This window comes from Lepisosteus platostomus, chromosome 13 (assembly GCF_059453375.1).
Source record: "Lepisosteus platostomus isolate fLepPlt1 chromosome 13, fLepPlt1.hap1, whole genome shotgun sequence".
NCBI classification, from domain to species: domain Eukaryota; kingdom Metazoa; phylum Chordata; class Actinopteri; order Semionotiformes; family Lepisosteidae; genus Lepisosteus; species Lepisosteus platostomus.
The window spans coordinates 4,463,263-4,489,450 of NC_142623.1; the positions used below are offsets into that span (position 1 = coordinate 4,463,263).

The 26,188-nt window shown below is 44.1% G+C and overlaps 1 protein-coding gene across 4 annotated transcripts; it reads left to right on the top strand.

Moving 5' to 3' along the window:
- The first annotated feature begins 314 nt into the window (after window positions 1-314).
- LOC148649686 (mitogen-activated protein kinase kinase kinase 5) lies at window positions 315-26,188 on the top strand. Of its 4 annotated transcripts, XM_088602696.1 has the most exons (28): window positions 375-899; window positions 1,990-2,129; window positions 5,497-5,684; window positions 7,110-7,278; window positions 7,780-7,886; window positions 8,594-8,764; window positions 9,655-9,767; window positions 10,349-10,508; window positions 10,944-11,094; window positions 11,313-11,420; window positions 11,793-11,842; window positions 12,839-12,934; window positions 13,795-13,879; window positions 14,317-14,450; window positions 15,416-15,543; window positions 17,009-17,145; window positions 17,951-18,056; window positions 18,141-18,298; window positions 18,480-18,681; window positions 19,264-19,435; window positions 19,684-19,849; window positions 20,204-20,389; window positions 20,892-20,997; window positions 21,506-21,740; window positions 22,124-22,242; window positions 22,914-23,023; window positions 23,843-23,919; window positions 24,476-26,188. In XM_088602696.1, exons 1-28 carry the CDS (start codon window positions 575-577, stop codon window positions 24,561-24,563), a joined length of 3,987 nt encoding a protein of 1,328 aa, XP_088458822.1. In that variant the 5' UTR covers window positions 375-574; the 3' UTR covers window positions 24,564-26,188. The 4 variants fall into 4 exon arrangements, with proteins under 4 accessions (XP_088458825.1, XP_088458824.1, XP_088458823.1 ...); XM_088602699.1 differs by lacking the exons at window positions 22,124-22,242; window positions 22,914-23,023; window positions 23,843-23,919; window positions 24,476-26,188 and having other exon boundaries at window positions 315-899; window positions 20,287-20,389; window positions 20,892-20,954; window positions 21,506-21,628; XM_088602698.1 differs by lacking the exons at window positions 22,124-22,242; window positions 22,914-23,023; window positions 23,843-23,919; window positions 24,476-26,188 and having other exon boundaries at window positions 317-899; window positions 20,287-20,389; window positions 21,506-21,642.

The window sequence follows — 26,188 nt, forward strand, 5'->3', positions numbered from 1 at the left end:
TTAACCCAGCATTGCTTTGCTTTTCACACCAGGCGTTTAATTATTCGGGATATTATAATTATTGTGGGTTTTCCATCACAGAAGACGCATAGTCTTAATCTACACGTAGAGAAACTGTAATAATAGCGCACACTTCGATTTAAGAAGGGATAAGCAGAATGTTCCTAATATTACTTGCTCTCTTAAACCTAGCTGTGATTCATTACTTTTTTTTCCCCCAAAAAAGCAGATAAGAGCTGACTAGTGGAATAATGAATAAAAATATCAATCCTTTTTATCTCTTTTTAAGTGCATGTATAGTATGACATATCCAGCACTCTATTAACTTCGCTTCGCTGGGTGTGTGCTCGGAGAGACAGCAGAGGTCGCCTGTCTGTGTTAAACTTCGCCTCTCAACTCTCAGAGAGGCGGGACTGGTGGGAACGGGAACAGACGCAAGTTTAGTTTTGCCTCACCTGAGGAATTAAGAGAAACATGGCTGTGGAGGCGACTCAGGGAGTGCTGACCTGACGCACTTTTGCAAAGTACTTTTTTTCCCACCCCCCCTTTTAAGAAGGGGAGCTAGGTTGTGCGGATGGAGGCGTTTGATAACAGCACGGCTTGCGCACACGGGCTGAGGAGGGCCAGCGGGGCGTCTGCGGGGTGCTTTTGGCAAGACCCGCTGGCGATTGAAATGAGCAACTCGGTCAAGAGCGTCATCTCCCCGCGAAGCCGGACGAGGGCTGTTACGGTGGTGTACGTCGAGGTGGAAGATGCGTCCTTGCCTCACATGGAGGAGAATCTCTCGCTGGGGAGCTTGAAAGAAGCGTGCGCCGAGACCCACGCCGTCCTGACCGCTATCCCGTTTGAGAGAATTGCGCTGGGGGCGACGGAGGTGTTAGACAGTTTCTACAACGCAGGCAAGTGTAGACCAGCGGGCAGGTAAAGGTGTTTGCACGGGTTATGTCGGCTGTGAACGCTGTAATCTTCTTATTCCAATGCTATACATTGAAAAACGACTATTTCATACGCACCTTATTAAAATGGTTTCAGTAATACTAGAGTAGTTTACCTAATAGTAAAAAACTTCAAAAACGAATTCTGAGTCTTACATAGATCATTAATCTTTAGAAATGAAGCCTTGGTGCTAGTTGCACCTGAACTCTAAGGTCGTCCACTACATCGCTTTTACTTTGTGAATCCGATAGATGCACGCAAATTTATTAAACGTATACAACATTTTTTTTCCTGTAAAGCCTGGTAATGAATTATTAATAACCGGAAATCCCCTGGGAACTTACTGCTGATGTTATCTGTCAGACTGCAGTTGCAGGGATGAAACTGAGAACTGAACTGGCTTTGGATTGTATCGGTTTTGTGTGTTTGTGTGGAAGGGGAGGATATTGAGATAGTTTTGCACTGGTCTCTGAAAGTTTCTGCTTTAAAAGTAAAGCTCAGCAGATGTGACCCTGCAGTATCTTGATGGGAGATCTCTTGGGAACGCTAAGGTTGCTGCTGGAACAGGTGTTAGTGGGGCCAGTAGGAGGCGCTCACCCTGCGGTCTGTGTGGGTCCTAATGCCCCAGTATAGTGACGGGGACACTATACTGTAAAAAGGCGCCATCCTTCGGATGAGACGTGAAAACTGAGGTCCTCACTGTCTGTGTTCATTAAAAATCCCAGGGCGTTTCTCGAAAGAGTAGGGGTGTTATGCCTGCCCAAATTTCCCCCAGTCTTTATCAGTCATGGCCTCCTAATAAAACCCATCAATCAATTGGCCTCATCACTGATCTCCTCCCCACTGAGAGCTGGTGTGTGGGGAGCGTACTGGTGCACTATGGCTGCTGTTGCATCATCCAGGTGGGGGGCTGCACACTGGTGGTGGAGGTGGTGGAGGGGAGTCCCCATTACCTGTAAAGCACTTTGGGTGGAGTGTCCAGAAAAATATTATGGAAAGTGTGGAGCCCTCCGCAAAGCCCAGCAGCCCCACCAGCGTTTCTTTCTTCCCCAGACGTGGCTGTGGTGGAGATGAGCGACTCCTTTTGCCAGCCCTCTCTCTTCTACCACCTGGGCGTGAGGGAGAGCTTCAGCATGAGCAACAATGTCATCCTGTATTGCAACAAGCAGCAGGCCGATCTGCAGGCGCTGAAGGTGAGAAATGTGCTCTACAGCTGTGCTTGGGCAAAGTCTGTAGTGCACTTAACCGCTTAGCCAAACATTGACCTAATTGTTCTTTATTGACCCAATTGTGAGTATACAGGGCTCTCCAGATTTTCTTTTGTGCTTCTTGATTATAGAATTATGAGGGATAGTTGATTTGACATTTCCTGGGGAGGTCAGTCTGTAGTGTTACCTCTTCCCAGTATTTATAATTCTTCCCTTTTTTCCTAAACAATTCATTTAGTCATATACCAACCTATTTTTTCCATATAGAATTGAAATCACAGTTTTATTTTTGGAAAAATCAGACAATTTATAAACCGGTTAATTGACAGAATTATCTTCTTGTCGGTTAATTTATTCATTTATTAAGTAGGTTGCAACATGTTTAGCTCACGCTCTGGGGTTAACTCTTGATCTCCCTCAGTACTCAAGCATAGCAGAAGTACAGCATAAACTGTTACTGGAAAGTGGCAATAACTTCATAAACTGATCACCGCATGCAGCATGCGAACACTGTGCAGGAGGTCTTGCCACTGCCCCACTGTGCTGACCCAATGCACTACAGTACAATAAATATACAATAGTACCATTTGAACAAACATTGCAAAAAGCGTCAGTCGCCACTACTGTGTCGATGTGAATACGAGGTCGAGCTGTGATTTAGTGTAGGAATGAGGAAATACACCAGCCAGGGGTGAGGAAAGAACAGTAAATGTGAAATAATATCAGCAGTTTCACTGACAACAGTCAGAACATGTGACCGCCTGACCAAGGCTACTGATCTGTGACAAATTGTCATTTGGGGTTCAGTTTTAAATGTTCACAGCACACGGGAAGGAGTCACCCATTTGCTTCTTGGAAAAGGTAGAACTGATGGATGGCTTTTAGTTTACAGGCAGTTTAATTCCTCCTGGCTGGAATGTCAGTGAATGCAGAGTCATACGGTTACCCAAGATAGCTTTGTTGTTATTACTAGTCTGAAGGAAGGGCATTAAATTTAATCATACCTGTCAGTCATTATCCATATTGCTGCTATGTTTCAAATACTGCTACTTTAAACATGTTAAGTAATAGGTAGTGTTCACACCTACCTCTGACATGCATCGCGAACCAGTTCTAAGATCAATAATGTTAATTATATATTTTTTTTGTTTAGGAAGTTGAACTCTTTAGTTGTCAGTACAACTCCTAACTTATTCTAGGGTTTTCCATGGATTTCCGTATGTTCTTGCCATTTGCTGTTGATGGTGAAGATGCTTGTTTGCTTTCGACACAGAGATCGGGCAGATTTTGCATGAATGGACTCCACTGTCAGCGGAGGCTGTCAGGTGCTGTTGTTTGGAGCTGTACAGAGAGAGTGGGGGCCAGTGGCTAAGAATTGCTCAGTCAGTCCTTGTCGCACATGGATGTCAGAGATGGGAGCAGTTGCCGTCTTGGTGGTTAAGAGGCGCTATCGCTCAATCAGACCAACAGTATCATCCTGTACTGCAGGAAGCAGCACGCCTTTCTGCAGGCACTGAAGCTCAGCAGGAGGTTCCTGGAGGAACCAGTTTTGTGCTCTTATCTCTCTGCTCTTAATGCATTTCTGAAGGGCAATTTTGGGGCATGACAGCTTCTATGTTGAATGTTTTGTAACGGGCATCATGGGTAATATAACCACTGAAGTAAGAACATTAGAGAGTTGCAAATGAGAGGAGGCTCCCCAACCCATCTAGCCAGTTTGGATTTTAGGAGCTAATTGTCCTGTGGAGCTCGTATAGCCATTTCTAGAAAGTGCACAAGGTTGTCTGGTGCATTCTTTGCATGCACAGTTTCAGTTTTGCTTTATATGCGACTGTTGGCTCAAGCAGCATGAGAAAGCCCCACGACATCTTTCCTGGCCAGAGTCCCTGGATGCCAGTCCCACTGGGAACTGGTGGAATATGCCAGTCAGCATATCTGACAGACCCACACTCTATTACCCTCATCGCTGTCTCGGGTGATCATGCTAGGAGCCTGCCATGAGATCAGCCTGCAAGTATTTCACGAAGTTGTGAAAATCACACATCTCCTATACAATCTGTTCCTGCTGCTCGTAGAAGCTCAGCATGCTCATGGTAATCGTTTATTTTATGTCATACACTGGTCACTAAGCACTTCTGAGCTGTGCATTTCTGCTAAAAAGCTTTTGCTAAGTGGTTGTGCTCCAAGTCACAGATAAGATACGGGCCTGCAATCTTTTACAAGATCTGCTGGATTTACTTATACATTTATTCCAATAAAAATTATCTGATAACATTAAACAGTCAGTCATTTTTAGTACTTGCATTCAGCAAACTGTTGAGCTACTACTTTTTTTTTTCAAATGATGGAAAGACAGGAGCCAAAACCCCCCAGATGTCATTTATTGGATCTTTCAATCTAGGATTATCTCAGTAGCTGCCAGTTTGCAGACTGTGGAATAAATATTTTTATGGGGGTTATCTAGTCCTTAAAGGATCAAGAGACGTCACAGAGAATCATTAGAGGCAGTGGAGGACTTTTGATGCTGCTGTACGTCTGAAACGATCCATCTGGGGAAGTTTAATTTTAGAAACGTGCTGTTGGTTTGAGAACTTGCTAGTGCAGACGCCAAGCAGGATATATCGCTGTGCTGCCATGTGTGTGCCAATGAAACCGGGAAGCTGGGAGTTCTTATACTTTGCTGTCCGCTACTTCCTGAGGTTTTCTTGTACTAGTAAGTTTGTATTAAATTTGTGGTAAAAACAGAACTAAACGAAAGCTTTCCTTTTCTTGTTTAAAATGATGAATCCCATTGTATTGGTATTGTAAGTTCTTCAAATAATAAATGTATTTAATAGGGTGACATGTTTGTGCTTTTGTGTTTTACCATTTAAAGGTTAGTCTGCACAAAACCTGCAGAGTAAACTGTAGTGAAGCCCAGTCATATTCACAGTAAACTTTCAAAGCACACAGAAATGTGAAAGAAAATCATCATGCACATACTGTAGGAGCAGCCTTGTCAGAGTAAAAATGCATGGCATAGTCAGTGAAAATACGGTGCAAATTGTCCACAGTAAATATTGAATAAGCTCTGCAAGTCTTTGAAGTGCAGCAATGAGCAAAAGGCTAATTTTACAACATGTTCCTGAATCTCTGGTACAGTACATGTGACAGGTGTGACTGTTGTGTGGTACAGACAAAAGGGAGCTTGGACCAGGTCTGTGAGTCTGTATACATCCTGCATGCTATTACCTTCCTTTACAATGGCTGATATCGAGGAGATCTTCTTTTTCTGGCCTCACTTCAGGATCAAGTACCAGTGTGAGCACAGGCGGAAACACAAACACTGACCTGGTCTGTCTTCCCTTTTCAGGAGCAGTGTGGAAGCTACACCTTCATCCCCTACATGGTTTCTCCCCAGGGCAAAGTGTTTGCCTGTGACGTGGGCATGATGAAGTGTCTCTCTGAGTTTCTGCAGCCCAGTTTTAAGATCGAGCCTCTTCTCACCCCCCTGGTCGACTGCCTGATCAAGCTGCTGGACAGCGTACACATCCACTCCTGGTGAGCGGTGCCTTCCAGCGCCGTCACTCAGCGCAGCTTGAGTTCTGATCTTGTGTTCCACAGTAGGCCGGCTGCCCGTTCTGTCGTCAGCTGGGCTGAGGGTTTGGGTTAGATGGATGGATGGACAAGGGAATTTAAGGGCTGGTTTGCAAGTTCATAAAAACTAAGAGAGGTTACAATCGAGAGGAGGCCATTCCACCTGTATAGCCCTTTTGGTAGTTAGTTGTTAATTGATCCAAGAATTGTATCCAGCCCTTTTCTGGAAAGAAGCAAGGCTATCGGCTTCAGGAATATGGCCGGGTAGTTTCTTCAATACTATGTTAACCCATTAGGTAAAGAAGTGCCTCCTATTCTCAGTATGAAATGTTCTTCTACATCGTCTCCACTTGTGCTGGCGGGGTCACGTGTCGCTGTGCTCTGCACATTCTCCGTGTGCCGGCTCAAACCTCACAGCTGGTTTGGCCAAGCAGCTCATTACTCATAATAATAACTCATTCACTTAAAGAAGGTTTTCCAGTGATCAGCAAGAGCATTCCCAAAGTCTGGGGATGCAACATCCTTGTTTTCTGGACTCAGTGTGTCTGAAAGAGCTACAGCTCAGCTGGACACTCCCCTGACCACTGGTACAGCACGGGCTGCAGAATGTTCCCAGTCTTGACATGAATTAAAAAAATAATTGCTAAATATGGGTGCGGTTTCTTTAGTATTAACTACTCACTTGTGTGTTTAAGTATTGTTTTCAACATTCAGTTATGTAAGGCACGTGTAAAATTAAATGTATTATTATCAAAATTATTTTAGGCTGTTTACTTATCAGCAAGGAAGGTGGGACAAATCATTTGTAACCTTACATTCTTATATATTCCTCACCCTGGAGTTTACTCCAGTCAGGTTCTTAATCACAGGCTCATTTTATTTCAGTTCGAGGCGCTGTGTTCAAGATATTTTAAAAAGGCAAATGAGGCTAAGGAAAGTGAGGTTCAGGACTGCCCTCGTTCAGGTGTGCAACCTGAAATCCGGCCAGTTGGATTTAAACAGTAGGAATAACATTGACCTACAGTAAGAGGTGTCCAATGCAGAGTTATTCCCATGTGAAAAATGTCTCGGCAATTACAGGCTCCAGTTAACACTCGTAATTAAGAGATCACTTGGAACAAAACCAGCAGGCACAAGACTGCTCCAAGACCAAAACAAAGACTGAGAAGCACAGTTGTAAATTATTGATTATGATCTCCTGAAAGCCTAGAAATTCTGTTCTGATCAGTCGAGTTGCTCTGGACTGTTTTTCACTAAACCTTGATATGTTATTCCCACCTACTGCCCAGCAGTGATAAGGATACTGGGAGCTGCTGATTATTCACTGAAAGACTGGGGATGTGTTTGGGGCCGTAGTCCTAACTACACATCATAACTATCGTTTTGCAGTGAATATTTCCGGGAGACGATTCAGCATGACATCCGTGTTGCGAGGGAGAGGTACAGTGGGAGTGAGCTGAGCCAAGAGCTGGGCAAGATCCAGCAGCGTCTGGACAGCGTGGAGCTGCTGAGCGCCGACGTCGTCATGAACCTGCTGCTGTCCTACAGGGACGTCCAGGTGCTGTTTATTAGCATTGATCACTTTATTCGCCATGTACAATTTCTTGCATTAGGGATGTCTTTTCACATACCCCCGGTCGCGAGGCTGGAGTAGCGTTTTCTAATCGGCGTCGCAGATGCTGTCACTGCTGGGAAGCTTTACAGTGACAGGGTGTTACTGCTGGGGATGTACTGAAACAACCACCTGGCTATGTTCATTCTCTCTCAGGACAGAAGAGATGACGGTATCCTGTCAGTAGTGCCTTTTATTTCCTGTTGTATGAGTAAAGAAACATCGCAGTAGTCGTATTTATTTTATAGCATTTATTTACTGTTTTTGGTACAGTAATAAATGATTTCATTCAGTAGATTCATATGAAATTAACTTATATCAATTTGCCAAAGAATGTATGCCAAGAATATGGTTTTGTTTTCCATTACTGAAAAATAAATTGTTTATAAATATCTATTAGTTAATTGCTGATTTCTTTTGTGATTGTATTGTTTTTTCTGTCTATAGGACTATGATGCCATGATAAAACTGGTTGAGACCTTGAACAGCCTACCAACCTGTGTTTTGGCTATGCAGCTGAATATAAAATTTCACTACGCTTTTGCACTAAACCGGTAATTGCTGTGTTTCAAACGTGATATTTTTTACCATGTACAGGAAGCTTTAGGGTGTTTTCCTCTGTAAATCTTTATAGAGATATAGAATATGAGATGAACCTACAATCCCACATAAAGGTGCCTCCAACAGTCAGTGTTCAGCTTGTTGAGGCTGATACCAGGGCGACAGCCTGGTGCTGGAGATCCCCTGTGTCTTTTGGTCTTCATGCCAACTGAGCTCTTAACCATTTAAGACGAAAGATTCCTGTGACTGGGCAGCATTACTGTAACTGGGCACATATTGAGAACGGCTCTCTGGATTGAGGCAGAGACCTTTCCTCCAGCTGCTTATTGGGTGGGGGGTATCTTGAAACAGAAGAGTAAGTGCAGAAGCAAGTGAGCAGTTTCTGATGGAGGAAGAAATTCTGTTAACAAGGATCAGCTGGGATGAAGTGGAGAAGAAACAGGGGCCTGTCAGGGTAAGGAGGAGAAGCACTGCCTTACACAACTTGTGTGAGATCCATTTAGTTTTTACAAAATCAAGCCCTGTGGCGAATTGCCCACTTCATGGTAAATGATTTTGCTTGGCAATTTGATAAGGAGGCATAAATAGGGGCTGATGATATGTGTGCTTGTATTGGGAGATTGTTACATGCTGTAGACAGTCGATGGGTCCATTCTCTGTAGATGCCCTGGCGTGCATTCCAGTGTGTTTGTGTGTGCAGGAGGAACAGCCCTGGGGACAGACAGAAGGCCCTTGCGGTGATTCTTCCTGTGGTGCAGTCAGAGGAGCGCGTGGCCTCTGACCTGTACTGCCTGTGTGGACGGATCTATAAGGACATGTTCATCAGCTCTGGGTTCACCGACCTCAGCAGCCGAGACCAGGCCAGCGACTGGTAGGCAAAACCGCGGCAGGTCCCAGCCTGGCCAGTGAATGCTGTGCATGTTTTTTAAAAAGTAACTACTGCCATCTACTACAGCTTGCTTTGAATCAGATGGCCATGTGTTTCTTAAAGCCTCAGCTCTGAACCGAGTGGTAATATAGTATATGCCAGGTCTCAACTGTACACTGAGCGTTGTATCTCTGTTGTACTTTATTCAAATTAAGGGACATTTTCCTTGTTTTTCTTCAGGATTTAAATGTTACCCTTTAACAGCTGTTTCAGTATACTAGAATTGCCACTGTTGTGGGAAATTCTGCATCAGAGGAGCAGGACACAGTCTTGTGCAGATTCATTTTTAATTGAGCTCAATAAGTCCAACAATGCGTGCTGGGTCTGCCCCACAGAACAGACAAACTGCAAGGGTTTCCCAGCTCTTATATACAGTCAGAAGAAAGTTTATTTCACAATCTGAGTGCTTGTCCTGTTCTTTGATATGTAATAACCTCTTGTCCTACTCTGTCTTGCTTTAGGTTCTGTCCTTTGATAGGCAGCAGGCATTGGTCTGCTTTGTCCCGTTTGTGGGTGTTGTCCCTGTCTTTAATTATGTAGTGTTAAGTCACTGGAGCTGCTAAAGCAAGTCAGCTTTATGGCATCTTAGCGTGACTTTTATTGAAGGCTAAATTAACAGACCCCAGCAACACCTCTCACAATGTGCTTAAGTGGTGATATTTGCGATGCTGGGTAAGTGAGATGTATACATGTCCCACTTCATTACACTTTAACAGCTTTTTCAGTGTACCAGAATTGCCCCAGGAGAAGGTGTGCACAATGCTGTCACAATATGCAGACTAACCAAGCTCTGGGGTCTCACCCAGTTTTTTTTACTTGGCCTTTACTTTCAGGTACAGTAGAGCATTTAGAAGTGAGCCAACTCTGCACTCGGGAATCAACAACGTCGTTCTTTTAATGGCAGCAGGTCATAAGTTTGAGACTTCGATTGAACTCCGGAAAATCGGTATGTAAATTGTCAGTGCCTGAATAACATTGCCAAAAGGAATTAGCAGCTATCGACTGGACTTGCATGTACTGAAACATTAGCAGTAGACATTCAGAATTATATGCCTGGGGTCAGGAATGCATCTGATAAGACAGGACTAACAATTCCTTAGAAAGACACCAAATAGCATGTGGTGTCTTTCTAAGGAATATAGATCTTATATCAAAGAATGGGAACATCCTGAATTGGCACCAAATAGCATGTGGTGTCTTTCTAAGGAATATAGATCTTATATCAAAGAATGGGAACATCCTGAATTGGCTCCCACATACTTGTAAGAGTTAGTGTTTTCCCTGCTGTGTGTGTTTGGAATATGGTGAGCCAGGGATGCTATGCCTCATTGCCTCTGTGTGATATTTGTTTTTCCTTGCTGATAGCACGCTTATTTAGACAAAACTCGGGGTGGTTTCCGGATTTACTGGAAAATCTTGTAAATGATTTTTGTTACGGTTGTGCGTGAAGTGGACACCCTGTTGCTCGGCTCAAGTGTGCTGTGCTGTACTGACTTCCTGTCGTCCTGTCTGTGTGGCACATGACAGGGGTGAAGCTGAGCAGCCTTCTGGGCAGGAAGGGCAGCCTGGAGAAGATGCAGTTTTACTGGGATGTGGGGTTTTATCTGGGAGCCAGCATCCTAGCCAACGAGCACAAAAAAGTCATCCCAGCCTCTGAAAAGCTATACAAGCTGAAAGCCCCAATATGGTGAGAAATACCTCCGTCATTTATAATATGATTGACGTGAGAGAAGCAGGGATTTGAAGAGGCATTTCTTCTTATAGTCTTGAACCCTTCTAAGGCGTGTTGGGTTTCCAAGTCCTGCCAGCGGAAAAGGCCTATGAATTTTCAATCTGGGCTTGAAGCTTGACAGAACTGCAAACTCAAGTCAATTGATATTAGGCTGCAGGGCCAGGTGTGGACTGTGCGGCACTATACAACAATTGCATATGGACCTCAGCCAAGGTGCACACTCTGCCTCTGCGTTATTGGGGGGAAAAAAAAACTTTTCGGAGTTTCACCGCACATAAATAACATGTTTTTGTGGGCACTAAACACTTGATTCATTGTAGTTGTAGTTGAACCATTGTTCTGTCTCCTTGAAACTTTTGACTCCTGATTCTGTTGTCCGTTGCTGCTCAGGTTTCTAGGGTCTGTCATGGAGACGTACCTGATGTTCAAGCAATTCTCTCACCCTCCTGAAGAGAAATCTCCCAGTCAGGAGATAGTGGACTTCTGGATGAACTTTTTACTGCAGGCCTGCAAACCTTCAGTGAAGACTACCAGGTGCCCTGTAAGATGTTCTGATTATTTGTTTGCGAGAGTGTGGTTGAATGAGTGAGTCAGAGACACAGGGGCCCCTTCTTGGTTTCTGAAGCAACACAGTTGGCATTTACTTGTCTGTGTTGCAGTTCTGTGTTACACTTACTCTTGTCTGTGTTTCCTGGCGTTTGTTAGAAATTTAGAGCAGGGTCCAATGCAAATGGCTTTTGCTGTTTTTCTTTCTTCTAGGTTCTTATCTTGGAGCCCACTAAAGTATTCCAGCCTGCCATTGTGAGTTTGAGTGAGGAAGAAGAGAACAGGACTGTTCAGTTGGAGCATGTCTCTCCTACAGACAAGGTACAACATGCCTGTCCGTTGGCACATGACATCTAAACATTTTATATTGTGACTTGCGTAAAAAACATAATGTTGCTTTGATTGGAAAAATTGTAGACAGTCTCTCACTGTGTGTGCACAGAAGTATATGTATTTTTTATTTTTGTATAAAAAATACTACTGCATTCACAGTAGTAGAAAGAAGAGATCTTGTTAGGAAATGATGCAATCTGAACATCTGCCCTTTTCTTCTTGAATGGTTCCATTGCATGAAAATATGAACTTCCAGAATGACCAAAATGAGAAATTTCCAAGAAATTAGAAACTTAAAGGCAATCCGACATTAAACTGTGTGCAAAATGTGAAAAACATCTGTTATGTCCAACTTTCCAGAAAGGTCTGCACCACTGGCGTTTCCCAGCATCCGCAATTCGAGGAGTAAGGTACTGTATGTGCTGCAAATACTGACCGCCTTTTACTGTCTGTGTTGCTTCAGCAGATTTCTGCATCACAGGCAGCAATCTTGGGAATTTTCCAAACAGACTGAAGATACCGTTAGAATGTTTTGCCCCTTTTGAATCTTTTGAATGCTGTGGGTCATTTCTTTCCGTCATTTACAAATAGCTATTTGTGCAGGCTGCCAAGCTGGTATGTTTGCACAGGCCTGTTCAGCCCAGTCAAACCCTTGTTTTTTTTTGTTACATTAATGTGTTGTTACAAAGTCACTCCTTCCTGGGCTTCTGAGGTTGAGGTTAACCACTGAAAGTTTTGTGGACATGTTTTCATGAAACTTTAAATATCTTTATTAATTTTCCTGCTCCGTAGGTAGTGAGTGTCTTGGAAAAACATTTGATGTTTTAGAAAAATAGTTGAAAAACAGTTGCAATCAAGTTTTTGCTTTTAATTTCCTTGAATTCTGGAATTGTGGAATGAACAATATTTGTTGCTTCTTCACAGTTGATAAAGTCCCTGGAGACTAGAACCTGTACAGAACAGCTGCTGTCTCAGATCATATCTTAAGTTTGTTTCGCAGTGGATCCCAACCACCAATGTATCTTTCATGAAATGTTACATTTATGCAGCATCTTTTTATGTGCTTATTCTGGACAAGAGTCCTAGCAAACTGGAGCCTATCCCAGACACATGGTGCAGTATAACACACACATACATGTACAGGGACACTTTCTAGACATTAACTAAGTTGGCCAGTATGTCTCTGGGGGTGGGAGGAGGCTGGAGTACCCTGAGTAATGTGTTTTTTGGGAAAACACTTTGGAGCACGTGTGCTGCCCCTGCTGTAGTAGCAGATGTTTCATCCTAGTGTTTTTTTTTTAATCCAACCAGTCGTTGAAAGATCGTTCTGCCTAGTTTTCCGCAAAAGTGGAAAGGGGTCGGCTCTGATAGCTGAACAGTGGCCTTTATCCTTTCTTCTTCTCCAGTGTTTCGAAGTTTGATGAGCGCTGCTGCTTCCTCTATGTCCTGTACAACTCCGACGATTTCCAGCTCTACTTTCCCAGTGAGCTGCACTGCAAAGGGTGGGCCACCGGAAATCTTTCCTTGCCAAAGACGCGGGCGTGTTAGTATGTAAACCATTAGCAGTGCGCCACAGTCCCAGCTGTTTGCTGACTGAGGGCCTGATTCTTGTCCCCCCCACATGCAAACATTCGACTCGCTCCTCTCAATCTTGTTGTCCACGTGAGACTCCAGGGGCAAGAGGGACGTGAATGTCTGCTGTTATGCTTTTAATGTTGTAAACAAGCAATTAAAAGTAAATGTGTTTAAAGAAAATGTCGTGACAAACTATACAGTTTTAAATCTTTTTTAGTAGCCCATTTTAGTGGAAGACTCATTTTCTAGTATTCCTCCTCCCTCTGAGGAGAGCTGCCACAGTTTAGACAGAAATCGAGAGCTTCAGAGCTGGGGTTTCTCTGGTGGTGTATACCATATATTGTGGATAAAGCAGTTTGAAAATTGGACATGCACTGGGAGCAGTGAGAAAACAACTGCAGCATACAGCTGTGTTTTATCTTTAAAATTTGCTTAGTCATTGCATCACCCAATTGCTGATAAGGTTTACAATTTATTTTTGGCATTTTTTCACGTTGTAGGGTTTTGCCAGCAGGGTTTTTAGTATTTTTAGATGAACACTGAAAAATAGATATAGACTTCTTGTGTTGCGTTCTTTATGTTGGGATTGTGTGTGTCATGTTCTGGAATAGTGGGAGCAGTTCAAGGTCCTCCTTCCACATGGGCAAGGAAGCCGGGGGCAGAGGGGTTTGTTTAAGGGGGCAGGCCTGAGGTAGCAGCTCTGCAGTAGGTGTCGCTGTGAAGCGTTACCCCTGTTGCTTAGGTTTTTGTGATGTCGCATGTCACTTGACTCTTGTGTTGCCTGCAGGTTTTGTGAAGTGGTGAACTCCTTTGTGGAGCAGAATGAATCGCATCTGGAAGATCCTGGCCTCTGCTCTGGGGGTGTACTGGAAGTGAGTTGGACTTGTTGCGAATTGGCGCATCGTTTTTTAGAACCTTTTTAGTCTTTCGTAGTTTGATTTAAAACAAAAAGACTAAACTAAGGCTCTGATGATAATGGTGCTTGCATAGTTTGCAGACTGGACTGGGAATTGACTGATTGCTTATAGGACAGTGCTGGGATTGGTTGGCCAGTGCTCTCTCTTGGCTATTCAACAAAGTAGGCTTGTGGTGGCATGAGTGTGAAACTCTTCCCTCATTCGTCGATTCCAACTCTTCTGTGGGGCAGGTGGGGCTCATGATGTGTTCAAATGCCAGAACACACTCTGCCAGGGATAATAAATAATGGGAGACCTCCAACTGGGGAAATGCAAAATCTAACGTATCTAAAAGGAGAGGTGTCCTAAAAGTATGACCTGATCTACCCCCACCTCTCCCCCTCTTCCTGCAGTTTGCCTACGAATACGACGAGTCCGGCCAGAAGGTGGTGCTGGGAAAAGGGACCTATGGGGTGGTGTACGCCGGCAGGGATCTGAGCAACCAGGTTCGAATTGCCATCAAAGAGATCCCAGAGAAGGACAGCACGTACGTACCGTTTGTTCCAGTGAGAGAGAGGGCAGCGGGAGCCTCCTCTTCGCTGAACTGCATGCTCATCTGCTAATGGAGGACGAGCAGGAAGTGCGCAAACAGAACAAGACCCCTGTAGGTTTCAGCAGGTTTCGGTAATGTGACAGGAACCGGAAACCGTTCTAATTTCACGGCAGGATAGTGAGCCTTAACGTCCCGCGTGCCAGTGTGCAATAGCGTGACGATTCACAGTACTAGACCGGAAGTACGGCACTTTCAGGAGTGGGTTTCGGTTGGGCTTTTTCTTAAGCCTCCCCAGAATTTGCCCTGTCCTAAGTTTTCATCGTGTTCCTACATTTACACTTGTGAGAAAAAAGTTTGTGAACTCTTTGGAATTATCTGGATTTCTGCATGATTGGCACCTAAAATGTGTAACCATAAAGATTTAGACATGTACAATGTTATGTGTGTTATTTGTTAAATAAGGCTGTCTTTATTTATTATTATGACTTGGATGAAGATCACATCACATTTTAGGAGCCGTTCATGCAGAAATCCATATAGTTCCTAATGATAGTTTCACAAATGTTTTCTCACAACTGTACATGGAATGTAGATGTAGAAGGAACTTGCTTTTTTTCTCGGAAACCGTTTTGCATTTTAGTTTTGTTTTTCACTGTTGCATAGAAAAACAATGTAGGAAAACAGGTCTGAAATGAAAACATGTTGCGCAAATCAGCTGTCTGGGAAATGTAATACTACAGTACTGTATGTCATCTAAGCGATCCTTATATGCAAAGTGGCGTGTGCAGACTACAGAAAAGGGTGTACTTTGCCAAATTGCTTATAATGAGATCTCGGCTGTGTCTCATCTAGCAGACTCAGAAGAAGGAGGTCAAGAAACTTGCTTGGCTTGCAGAGCCTTAACCACTGCACTGCCAGCCTCCTCCAGACTCATCGGTTTTGCTCGTCTCCTCTCGCAGGTACTCACAGCCCCTGCATGAAGAGATCGCCTTGCACAAGCGCCTGAAGCACAGAAACATCGTTCGGTACCTGGGTTCTGTCAGCCAGGGTGGCTTCATCAAAATCTTCATGGAGGAGGTCCCAGGAGGTATGCCGTGCCCACACAGGGGGGGTTTGGAGTTCAGGTTAATGCACCCCAGTTCATTTCTGTACACCCATTAATATGCAGTCTGGCCTATATTGTGTAGCAGCGATGCCTGTTGTGGAAACACTGTTATGTTAGATGTGGTTTCCCTGTGGCTTAGAGAGCCTTGCTCTGTACATGCAATGTATCGTCCAGGATGCCACTCAGACAGCATCCACATTTGCATATTATTAGTACACTAATTACAAAGTTGTTGTTTTTTCCCTCTTTGTAAAAATGAAACGCAACAGCCTGGAGGTGGATTAACAGGTATGGCCATGCTTTCAAAGTGCTGGCGGATTGTATTCTTGGTTCTGCCACTCTGAGCTGGGGCTGTCATTAGAGGACTGGGGCTGAGATTTCCAAGGAAGTTTTTTTAATGTTTTTACAGTCGCTGTGCTTCCTGTCCTCCTGTGTTTGTCAGTAATATCCCATGTGGTTCTTTTTCATAAAATGAGTCATGGTTCTGTTTCTACATTTAGTCCATTCATTGGCTTTTTAAAATGTTTCCATGGTTTTTACTTAATTGCTTTTTTACTTTATTGCTTCTCTGAATCAGTGATGTCATATATTTCTTGCCTCGCCCAAGATTAGAACTGGTTTGGAGTCTATAGCTGTTATATACTGTATCGGTGTGCTTTACGTTTTTTCAGTCTAAACAGTGATTAATGTTTTTGCTCAAAAAGACGCAAAACACTTGACTCCAATCTGAACGTCAGAGCAGATGTAATGATAAGAGTGGAAAACTGTTTTTTTTTTCTAGTTCTATTTTGTGTGCCAAGTGATTTCCAAAGAGCTCTGCTTAGAGGGAGGGAAGTTAGCTGAGAAGACGTTATTGTGAAATTCTGCCCATGACAGGAAGCCTGGGGTCTTCAGTCCACAAGAAGCAATGCCAGGGGATTTATTTCCGTTTTAAACTTAACCGAGGAAAAAGTGCTGATTGCACCATTGTGCCGAATTCAAACATTGTCACAAAATTCTGCATTAAATATAATCAGTTTAGGAGAGCCCGAATTGTTAGAAGTATCATAGCATCCTTACAAGTATTTACTCATGTCAAACAAATCTCTGGGGCCTGTTGGTTTTGCCAGTTGTCCTGAAAGAAATGTGTGAAATTTATAGCTTTCAAAGCTGCTTACATTATGTGAAAAACACAGGTCCGCAGGTGAACCCCATCTAATTTTCAAACCTCAATCAATGAGTTTTAATAATGCATCATGTTCATTGTAAATTAAATTTATATATAACAATTGTATACATTTCTAAAAATATATGCTCTGTTTTATTATATCCTGTATTCCTGTTAACATTCGCTATTTTGAAAATTCTGCAGATCTTTTTGGAAAACGCACAGGCAGTGTCGTTCTGTAAGGCAGCAGCTGGGAAACCCCCCCATTCACTCATGCTCTTTACCCTCTCGTGCGTGCAGGAAGTTTGTCCATGCTGCTGCGATCCAAGTGGGGGCCTTTGAAGGACAACGAACCCACCATCATCTTCTACACCCGGCAGGTCCTGGAGGGGCTCCGCTATCTCCATGACAACCAGATTGTTCACAGGGACATTAAGGTGAGGTGCCAGCAGCCACATCACCCTGCAAACTCACCACTGGCAGCCCAGTGGAGCTCAGCAGGTGTGAGCCTGGTCAGTACCTGGGTGGGAGACCTCCTGGGAAAAACTACGGTTGCTGCTGGAAGAGGTGTTAGTGGGGCCAGCAGGGGGAGCTCACCCTGCAGCCTATGTGGGTCCTAATGCCCCAGTATAGTGATGGGGACACTATACTGTAAAAAGGTGCCGTCCTTCAGATGAGACGTAAAACTGAGGTCCTCAAAAAGAGTAGGGGGTGTTACCCTGGCGTCCTGGCCAAATTTCCCATTGGCCCTTACCAGTCATGGCCTCCTATGAATTGGCCTCGTTACTCTTCTCTCCTCCCCACTGATAGCTGGTGTGTGGGGAGCGTTCTGGCGCACTATGGCTGCCATCGCATCATCCAGGTGGGGGGCTGCACATTGGTGGTGGTGGAGGGGAGACCCCATTACCTGTAAAGCGCTATGAGTGGAGTGTCCAGAAAAGCGCTATGTAAGTGTAAGCAATTATTATTATTACTTCTGCTGTGAGGATGATGATGATAATAATAATAATAATTGCTTACACCTATATAGCGCTTTTCTGGACACTCCACTCAAAGCTGTGCCATGCTGAGTTTGAGAGGATACTTTATACTGTCCCCAAGTTTTTTTCTGCATTCCAGTAAGAGACTACTTATTTTCATTGCATTTCACCTTGATTCTTTATCTCCAGCAGACGTTTTTTCGACCACAGTGACATAATTAGTGCAGTTTAGCGATCATCCTTTTTTTTGTTTTGGGTCCAGGGTGATAACGTGTTGATAAACACCTACAACGGGGTACTGAAGATTTCCGACTTCGGGACCTCGAAGAGGCTGGCTGGGATCAACCCCTGCACGGAGACCTTCACAGGTAGGGGGAACGCGTGCGTCTGGTCAGCCCTGGAATGAAACGAACCGAGCTGCTGTGAAGATTAACCATGCACGCTCGATTTAGGCACCCTGCAGTACATGGCTCCAGAGATCATAGACCAGGGTCCTCGAGGCTATGGAAAGCCAGCTGATATTTGGTCGCTGGGATGCACCGTTATTGAAATGGCCACAGGGAAGCCCCCTTTTCACGAGCTGGGCAGTCCCCAAGCTGCCATGTTTAAGGTAAGAACATGCCTCCTTTTAAACATGACGTACCTGTTCTATGCTTGAGCTAGTTACACTGCTGGTACACGTGTAAATTATTAAAGGACATTTGCAGTAAATCCATTCCTTACAAAAGGCAAAGTTGGATTTGATGGTGTGGGAGTTTTTTCAGTGATACGGTGTTGTTCTCCTGTTCCAGGTCGGGATGTTTAAAATTCACCCCAGTGTGCCCGAATGCATGTCTGAAGAGGCCAAGGAGTTCATGCTGCACTGTTTTGAGCCGGACCCTGACAAGAGAGCCACAGCCTCTGAGCTCCTCATGGACCCCTTCCTCAAGGCGCACAGCCGGAAGAAAACCAAAACTGCCCCTGGCTCATCCCAGACTGAAGCCGGATCAGCAGGTGCAGTGTCTCTTTTTCCAGGGAGGGAACTTCATAAGATTGAAAGCATTCTAGTAGCTAGAACTTATCTAGGTGAAAGTCATTTTAGGAACTCTGAGAGAATTATCTTTTATAGCAGAAGTATTTTTCTAGAATAAAATAAAAACAAACTTTCCTCTATTGGCAAAGCTGTTTTCATACCCTGGGTAATTCTGGTTTTTAAATCCGTTGGTTTTGGGGGCTCCCTAGTGCCTCATCCGGTAAAGGTTGGAGTGTGCATTGAACCCTGGGATCCAGATGTTGACGAGTTTGAGGCTGGGTACCTGCAGGTTCATTGTGATGTCAGTGAGGGCTGCGCCTCTCCTCCAATCAGCACTCACCTTCCTGCACATCGCTACGGAGCTTGCAGTGTGTCAGAAGATGACTGGCTCCATAAGGGGCAAGATTTGTCTGACTTGTCTGTACTCATTCTCCCTGTGAGAGGGGCTGGGGTTGTCTCTGTGAGCGAAGTAGAGACACAGATGCTTGTTGCGTGTGGTGCTGAATGCAGCACTCATATAAGAAGGCTGTAACATCCAGGTGATCTGAGTATTTTGTTTCCAGGAGATTATCAGCGGAGCATGTCTGTACCCATAGCCACGCACTTGGGCGCCGGTGCCACCAAACAGCTTGACCTGTCCAGCTCCTTTGACCTGAGAAGGACCAGGCCTGCCCAGTGCGGAAGTGATACTCCCACGAGTGCCACTGCCAGCTCCCCCGGCAACGGATTTCTCATGTGAGGACCGCCCTGCCCTGCTCCGAAGGACAGCTTTGATTTTATGTTGTGTTGGATCGATTTGTGATGCAAGTAAAGGAAATGAGTCCAAAGGTGGGCTTTATGAAGCAATGTGTGTATGATTTGCAAAAGGGCTTTTGCAGTAAGCACCCTTTGCTTTAAGGGCAGATGTGTGCTGAGATTGTACGTCTCCTGCTCTCCGCACGGGTCAGTGACTGCCGGTGTTGTGCTCGGTCTGCCCTCCGCAGGGTGCCAGAGGAGCAGCTGTATGACATGGGCAGCCCATCCAATCTGGGGGAGAATGAGGGTCTGTACATGCTGAGGAAGGACAGCGAGCGCAGGGCCACCCTGAATCAGATCCTCACGGAGGATGTTAACAACGTGGTCAGCAACATCCAGCTGTCCCTGAGCCAGGTACACAGAGCACAGCAGCTTTTACACGTGCATGCATCGATAGTGTTGCACACTGTCTCTTAATAATGCTCTGTATTAACAGGCTGCACATAGCCCTTTGTCTGGCCTTCCCTGTGATCATTTTGTTTTTTCCTTTAAACCTCTTCTTATTCTCTGTTTTTGTTTTTAGAAAGGCCTATTCTAATTTCAAAGACAAAGTTTTCGGTTTTCCTTCTTTGTTCATTTTTCTTTGGGAGTACTTTAGGGTCGCCAGAGATAGTAGCACACAGGAAGCAGTTTTACGCTGAATCGCACATTATGAGAGCTTCTGTATAGGAGAACATTGTTGATAAACAACTTCTGCTTCGTATGCAGAACCCTGAGTGGCCTCAGGTCACAGCAGAGCACATCTGTCAGCTGATCACCTCCCTGAGAGAGAACATCCGCTGTCCCAACAGGAAGAACCTCACCAGCAACCTGAAGCAGCTCAGGATGAGCCTCCTGTCAGCTGGCGTTCCACTCGGTCACCTGCAGGTGGTGCTGTTCAGCTTCCAAGACGCTGTGAGTTTCCTTCTGCGGATGTACTGGGAAAATGATTATCTGAAGAAAAACGCCAGTGAAAGCATTTACGTTCAGCTTAAGAATAAATTGTCATTACAGAGTTAGAAATTTCTTGTTTGGGTCTATTCTGTACAGTACAGTTTCTGCTGTACTATGTCCAAAAACATTTGAAAAAATGAAATGTCATTACAGTTGACCAAGTAATAGAAGGGCCAATAATATCGATCATTCAGGATTGTTTAAAAAGTTGAAATAGATGGGTGGAAGGGCCTGTTCTCATTGTAGACGCCTTCAGTAATGTTGTGGTACTCTCGGTAAACCAGACTGCTTCACCACTCATGTTGAAAATATGTGTTTTTAAAGGTCAGGTAATTTCCTGTTGCTGCTGGGTTTTCTTTCTAGAAAAAAAAAAAGGCAAAACGAGAAAAGGAAATTAAACCCAGGCTCAAGCCGTGACAGAAAGGTCTTGCTCGGCCCTAATCTGTGCGGGTCTCTCCTCCAGGTCCGGAAGGTCCTGAAGAGACAGAACGTGAAGCCGCACTGGATATTTGCCCTGGATAACCTGGTGAGGCAGGCTGTGCAGGACTCCATCACTGTCCTCCTGCCAGGTCTGTTTGCAAGCTCTACTGGCTCGAGGCCATTCGCAGCTCCTGACTAATACATCGCTGCCGCTAACGCATCCTGTTTTAGAAGCACCCAGGCTTTTTAAAAATTTAATGAATCTGCTCTCATATTTATAGAATGGCCTTTGTTCGTTAAGGAGGGGGGGACTTTTCGGTTTAGTTAAATATTAAATTGCAGGGCGTTACCGTAGCTTGAGAGTAACAGTGTTTGCATTGTCAAAGTCATCCCAGTGGTCTATTTTAGAAGCCTCAGTGAAACGCCACCCACAGGACCCACCTGGGAACTATGGGGAAATGCATTTAGAGAGGCGGACAGGAAGCACTGAAGGGGTTGTAGGAGTCTGGAACAAGCTGTCCAGCCACGTGTCAAAGCTGCCCCCGATTTCTCAAGCAACAGCTGGGCGATGTCCATGGACCGATGAGCGGGATACAAGCCTTACGTGTCGAGAGTCTTGGAGACCGGTGCGTGGCAACAAAGTCTTTTGTTCCTCAGAGCTGAGGCTCCAGCTGCAGTCTTCGTTTGAGACGGACGGACAGGAGTCGACGGGAGAGGAGAGCCCCCGAGCGGAGGAGCCGGGGAGGGCCGACTCCCGCAAGGAGCGGGAGGCGCTGGGAGCGCAGGCTTCGGGCTGGGCCTCCCTCAGCTCCCGCCTGGCGAGTGGGTTCCAGTACGGCAGCAGCTGCAGTCTGGCTGAGCAGCTGACGCAGCTGCGCGTGGAGACGAGCCGGTACGACTGGGCTTCAGCTCTTGCACAGGGGAGTACCCAGAAACTGATGATGATAAGACTCGGGTCCTCTTTAGCAAAGACATTTACATAAAGAGGGCTATGAGAATCTGGACCCAACTCACAAGTCATGTGGTTCAAGAAGACTGTGAGAGATCATCTAAGCTTTATCAAGTACGAGGGACTAGGCATAGTAATCCTTCTCCCTGACAAAGGATTGGGTTTCTCAGAACAGACTAGGAACTCCATCTTAATTCCTGGACTGCTATGATCTGTTGACCAGCAGAGGGGGTTGCAACAACATGAGACCTACGCTTGCATGTGTATCTCGTAATGCAGTTCCCATCCTGAATATGGCTTTACTGTTGTCTGGATCTGTGTTCTAGGCTGCTGGCCCAGCTAAATGAGAAGGAGCAAGAGTACCTGGACCTGCTGAAGGAGTTGATTTCAAGGAAAGAGAAGGAGATTGAGGCTCTTAAAATCAGAAAGTCCTCTTCCCCAGTAGGTGAGGTCCTCAGATGTTCAGATGGGTCACATTTTTAAAAAAAGGCACTTAGGCCTCTCTATTATCGGAGTGGGGAATTTTGTGATTTTTCTGACTATCTGCTCTAGCCAAACCATGGGATTTTCCCTGTCAAGGGGAAGAGTACTGGCAGACAGATCCCTGCTTGTGCAAGAAACAGTAGGGATCAGAGTGCTGGATGAATCATCTCCTGCAGGATTAGGCGTGTGAGGAGAAGCAGACAAAACAATTAGCCCTGCTAGCAGACGTATTGTACAGTCAGAGTAGAGAGGGAAGAAATCTTCAGGTACGGGCATGTGTGCTGCGCTATAGGATGAAATGTTTTTTCCTGTTATCAACACACCTTCTGTATTACTGTACCATACACCCATCCCTGTATTGGCTGCCTCCTCTGTCCGTGATTAGATGTGTAATGCTTAGCCTTCAGGTACTTTTCAGTTAAGGTTTGACAGGCCACAGGCAACAAGACCATGGCTTCTGCAGGTTAAATATACTTCCTGAGGAGAAGCCAGGAGTTTGGCTGTGGAGCTAGAGGTCATTATCTCAGGATAATGTTTTTGCACAAGATGTTCCAACAGGCTTTTCCACCTAAAGACCTCATTTGGTAAAAGGAAAATAATCTGTGAGCAATAAAACATCTTATCTGTTTACAGATATACCTTCCATCTCCCCTCATCACCAAAACCAGAAAGCAGATGCTGAGAGTACAGCAATGATCTGCTGGTTACGGTCCATTCAGACTAATGAAGACACCATAGACAGGGTAAGGACCTCAGTAAGGACATCATGCCCTCAGTCTGTAAGCGCTGCAGCTACTGGAGTTATTAACAGCAGTGGCTCTCTTGTTTTAGAGTGCCCCTGTGTCTTCTGTTTGTTTTTATTCCAGCTGAATAATGATTCCAGTTCTTAATTGCAGAGGCTACCCTAGCTCCTTAATTAAACTACTTTCTACTACTAAAAGACCTTTATTTAAATTGTTTTGACTCGGTTCTGCAATAACACTATAGATATGTTGTCATTAAGAACCTTGTCACAGGGTGTTTCATAGTTTATTGGTTCAGAATGTTCTTTTTGAACAGCTCTTAACAGGGGAACCAGTTAATGATGTGCAGAGAGCAGGTGGGGATGCAGCTTTCTGACACCGATTAATAACCGTTGATTATTCTGCAGGGGGCCAGCTGCTCAAATTCAGACTTGTGCACGAGGGAAGCTTTGAAATTCAGAAATGATCACTGAGAGGATGTGTCTTTTTACCCCATACAAGAGAGGTTTAATTTTCTTCGGTTTCTTGGGTAGCTCAATTAAGTGATTTGTAATCCTGAGTGATAACGAGCTCATCGGGAATGCCCCTCACTGAGACATCAGGCACCTGCTGTTATTAAGAAGTTGCATGACTTGAGCTTAAGCCTTATATTATCCTCTGGAATACAATTTCTGGAACAATTAGCAAACATTTGTGCTCAGTAGTTAAAATGTAAATAACATTACGCGTGTGCCCATCTAGCTGCGAATGGCTTTCACTGCAGGATACTTTTCTTTCACAGAGGATCAAAATTGACCTATTTCTCCATTGTGTTTTCAGTTACTTGCTCATGGGTTCACTCTGCAAAGCCTGTTGTATATTGCTTCAAGGGATGACCTGAAATACTCCGGGATACGGTGGGCTCTAATTTTAATAATTTTGTTTTTCTGGATCTTTTGGGGGGCAGTAGGGGATGGGGATGGGGACCTGGGGCTCTGGACCCATCATCAGCAGGTCTTCGCATCAATGCTCTGATATAGGCACTGCTTTACATATTGAAGCCAAATACTATCCTACTGTGCTACTATACTGTGATGCCACTAATGCTGTACTACTTTACTATAAATACTGATTTATTATGGTAATCAACTTTATAAAAGTACCTGTTCTGCCAGGGGGCTAATCCAAAATCTTGGCCAGGAATCTTAGATGTTTGGTTCACTTAACACCATCAACACTAGGTTAAGATCCAGTTCTGTGAGATTCATGGGTTTGTGGATTATAGTAGCAACCCCATGTACAGTACAGCAGGTACATTATTTATCAGCACATCTTCTGTGGTTTGTTGTAACACAAACTCATCTTGTCTATTGTGGCAACTGATAATCTCAAAAGCATGTACCAATGTCTTTAATTAATAATCTGCTGTGCACTCTTGTAATGTGTAACCAAATAATATGATTCTTTTCTCAGGGGTGGCATGCTCTGTCGACTATGGGCAGCAATCTCGGCTCAAAGAAAATCTCTGATCAAGCACCATCAATGCCAAAACACTTTATAGGGAAACACAACCCACTGACACTACCTCTGGGTGACGCTACCATCTAGAGAGCCCCGATTCAGCAATACAGACTGAAAACTGCTGAGCACCATTAAGACTGCTTTCAGACATTTCCGAAGAGGAGAGTCCTCTATGTTCCGAAAGATGATCCTGACATTTGTTCCGTTTTGCTGGGCTTTATTTAAAAAGATTTAAGTATTATTTTCATGACCAAACTGAAACTGGAAATAAGAAACAGAATCCTAAAATATCAGAACCACCTAATTTCCTTTGGCAAGTAAGTTACCACGAATCAAGGGCAAACCAAGTGGAAACTACCAGTACCTCCAAGAGACATGGAGACAATTCTTTACACAAAGGTTTGTGGGACAACGTACCCAGCCACACTCCTGAAGCTGAGACCCGTGGCTTCTTTCAAGAAACAGCTGGATGAGATCCTGCCATCCCATTAGAAGAGTTTCTTGTGTTAGTATGTTCTTTCCGGCTTTGTGAACATAAACATTGTGGTCCATATTGCTCTTATGGAAAATGCGCCTCCTTAATGTTCAATTAATTCACCTGGAAATGTGTAAAAATGAATTGTGTTGTTTTGCTCATAGCATAGATTAGATTTGTTTTTCCAGGCTCTTTGAATGCATTAATGAAGCGGGTTACACACTAAATCTTTGAAGATCTGCAACTTTCCTTCTGTTGCCTGCTTTTCAAAGAGACTGACAACTGCCTAGGGCCCTGTTCAGAGGCCTTTCCCAGGAAAAAAGGGATATGAGATGTTGAGCAGTGTTAATTCCAGGATTCTGACTCCTTTAAGTGCTGCAGGTTGTTCTAACAAAAAATCTGGGATTGAAAATATGTATTGACTGTGACAAAAATAAGTATTAAGATAAAAATAGCCTCCTCAGCTTTAATGCCATTCTTTTATTCATGCATTAAGTAAACACCGATATCTGACCATAGGGGATTTAGTCAAAATTCCATTTCAATTTGAAAAGTGTTGCATTTCTACAGGATACTGAGTTTGAGGAGTTTAAAGACAGGTTTCTGTAAAGTTATACCAGACATTGCTTTCAGAACTGTAAATACCAGTCATTTTTAATTTTCTGCTGGGTTGTAGTTGATAGAGTAGAAGTGGCTCTGACCTCTGACTTTGAGTATCTTACTTGCCTGTAAAAGAGGATCAGTGTTACTTCACGAACACATCCTGAAGTTGTACTGTATGCATTTATAACTGAAACAAATTTAATGTAGATAAACTGTATCTCTTATTGACTTGTTGCTGTGCAATGCACAGAATCTAATCCAAATACTTAAATGTAGCAGGCTTTTTAAAATTAAATATATTTTGGTACTGGTTTTCTATAAGAGTATTATATTTATTTAAAAAAAATTGGGTTTGGAATTGTTCTCTCTTTGTGTGCTGCATATCTGTGATTCTGCTTCCCACCTGCTTTGTGTTTTATGCTTGGAAAAGGGAAAATTGATCCAAGCAGTTCATTTGTATTGTTAGAAAAAAAGTAGTAAAGAATACCAGGCTTCACACCTCAAATGCATGTCATGTATTGTATGTAATGAGTAACTTCCCTGTAACAACAGATAATTTTAATAATAAAAATGATTATTTTTGCACA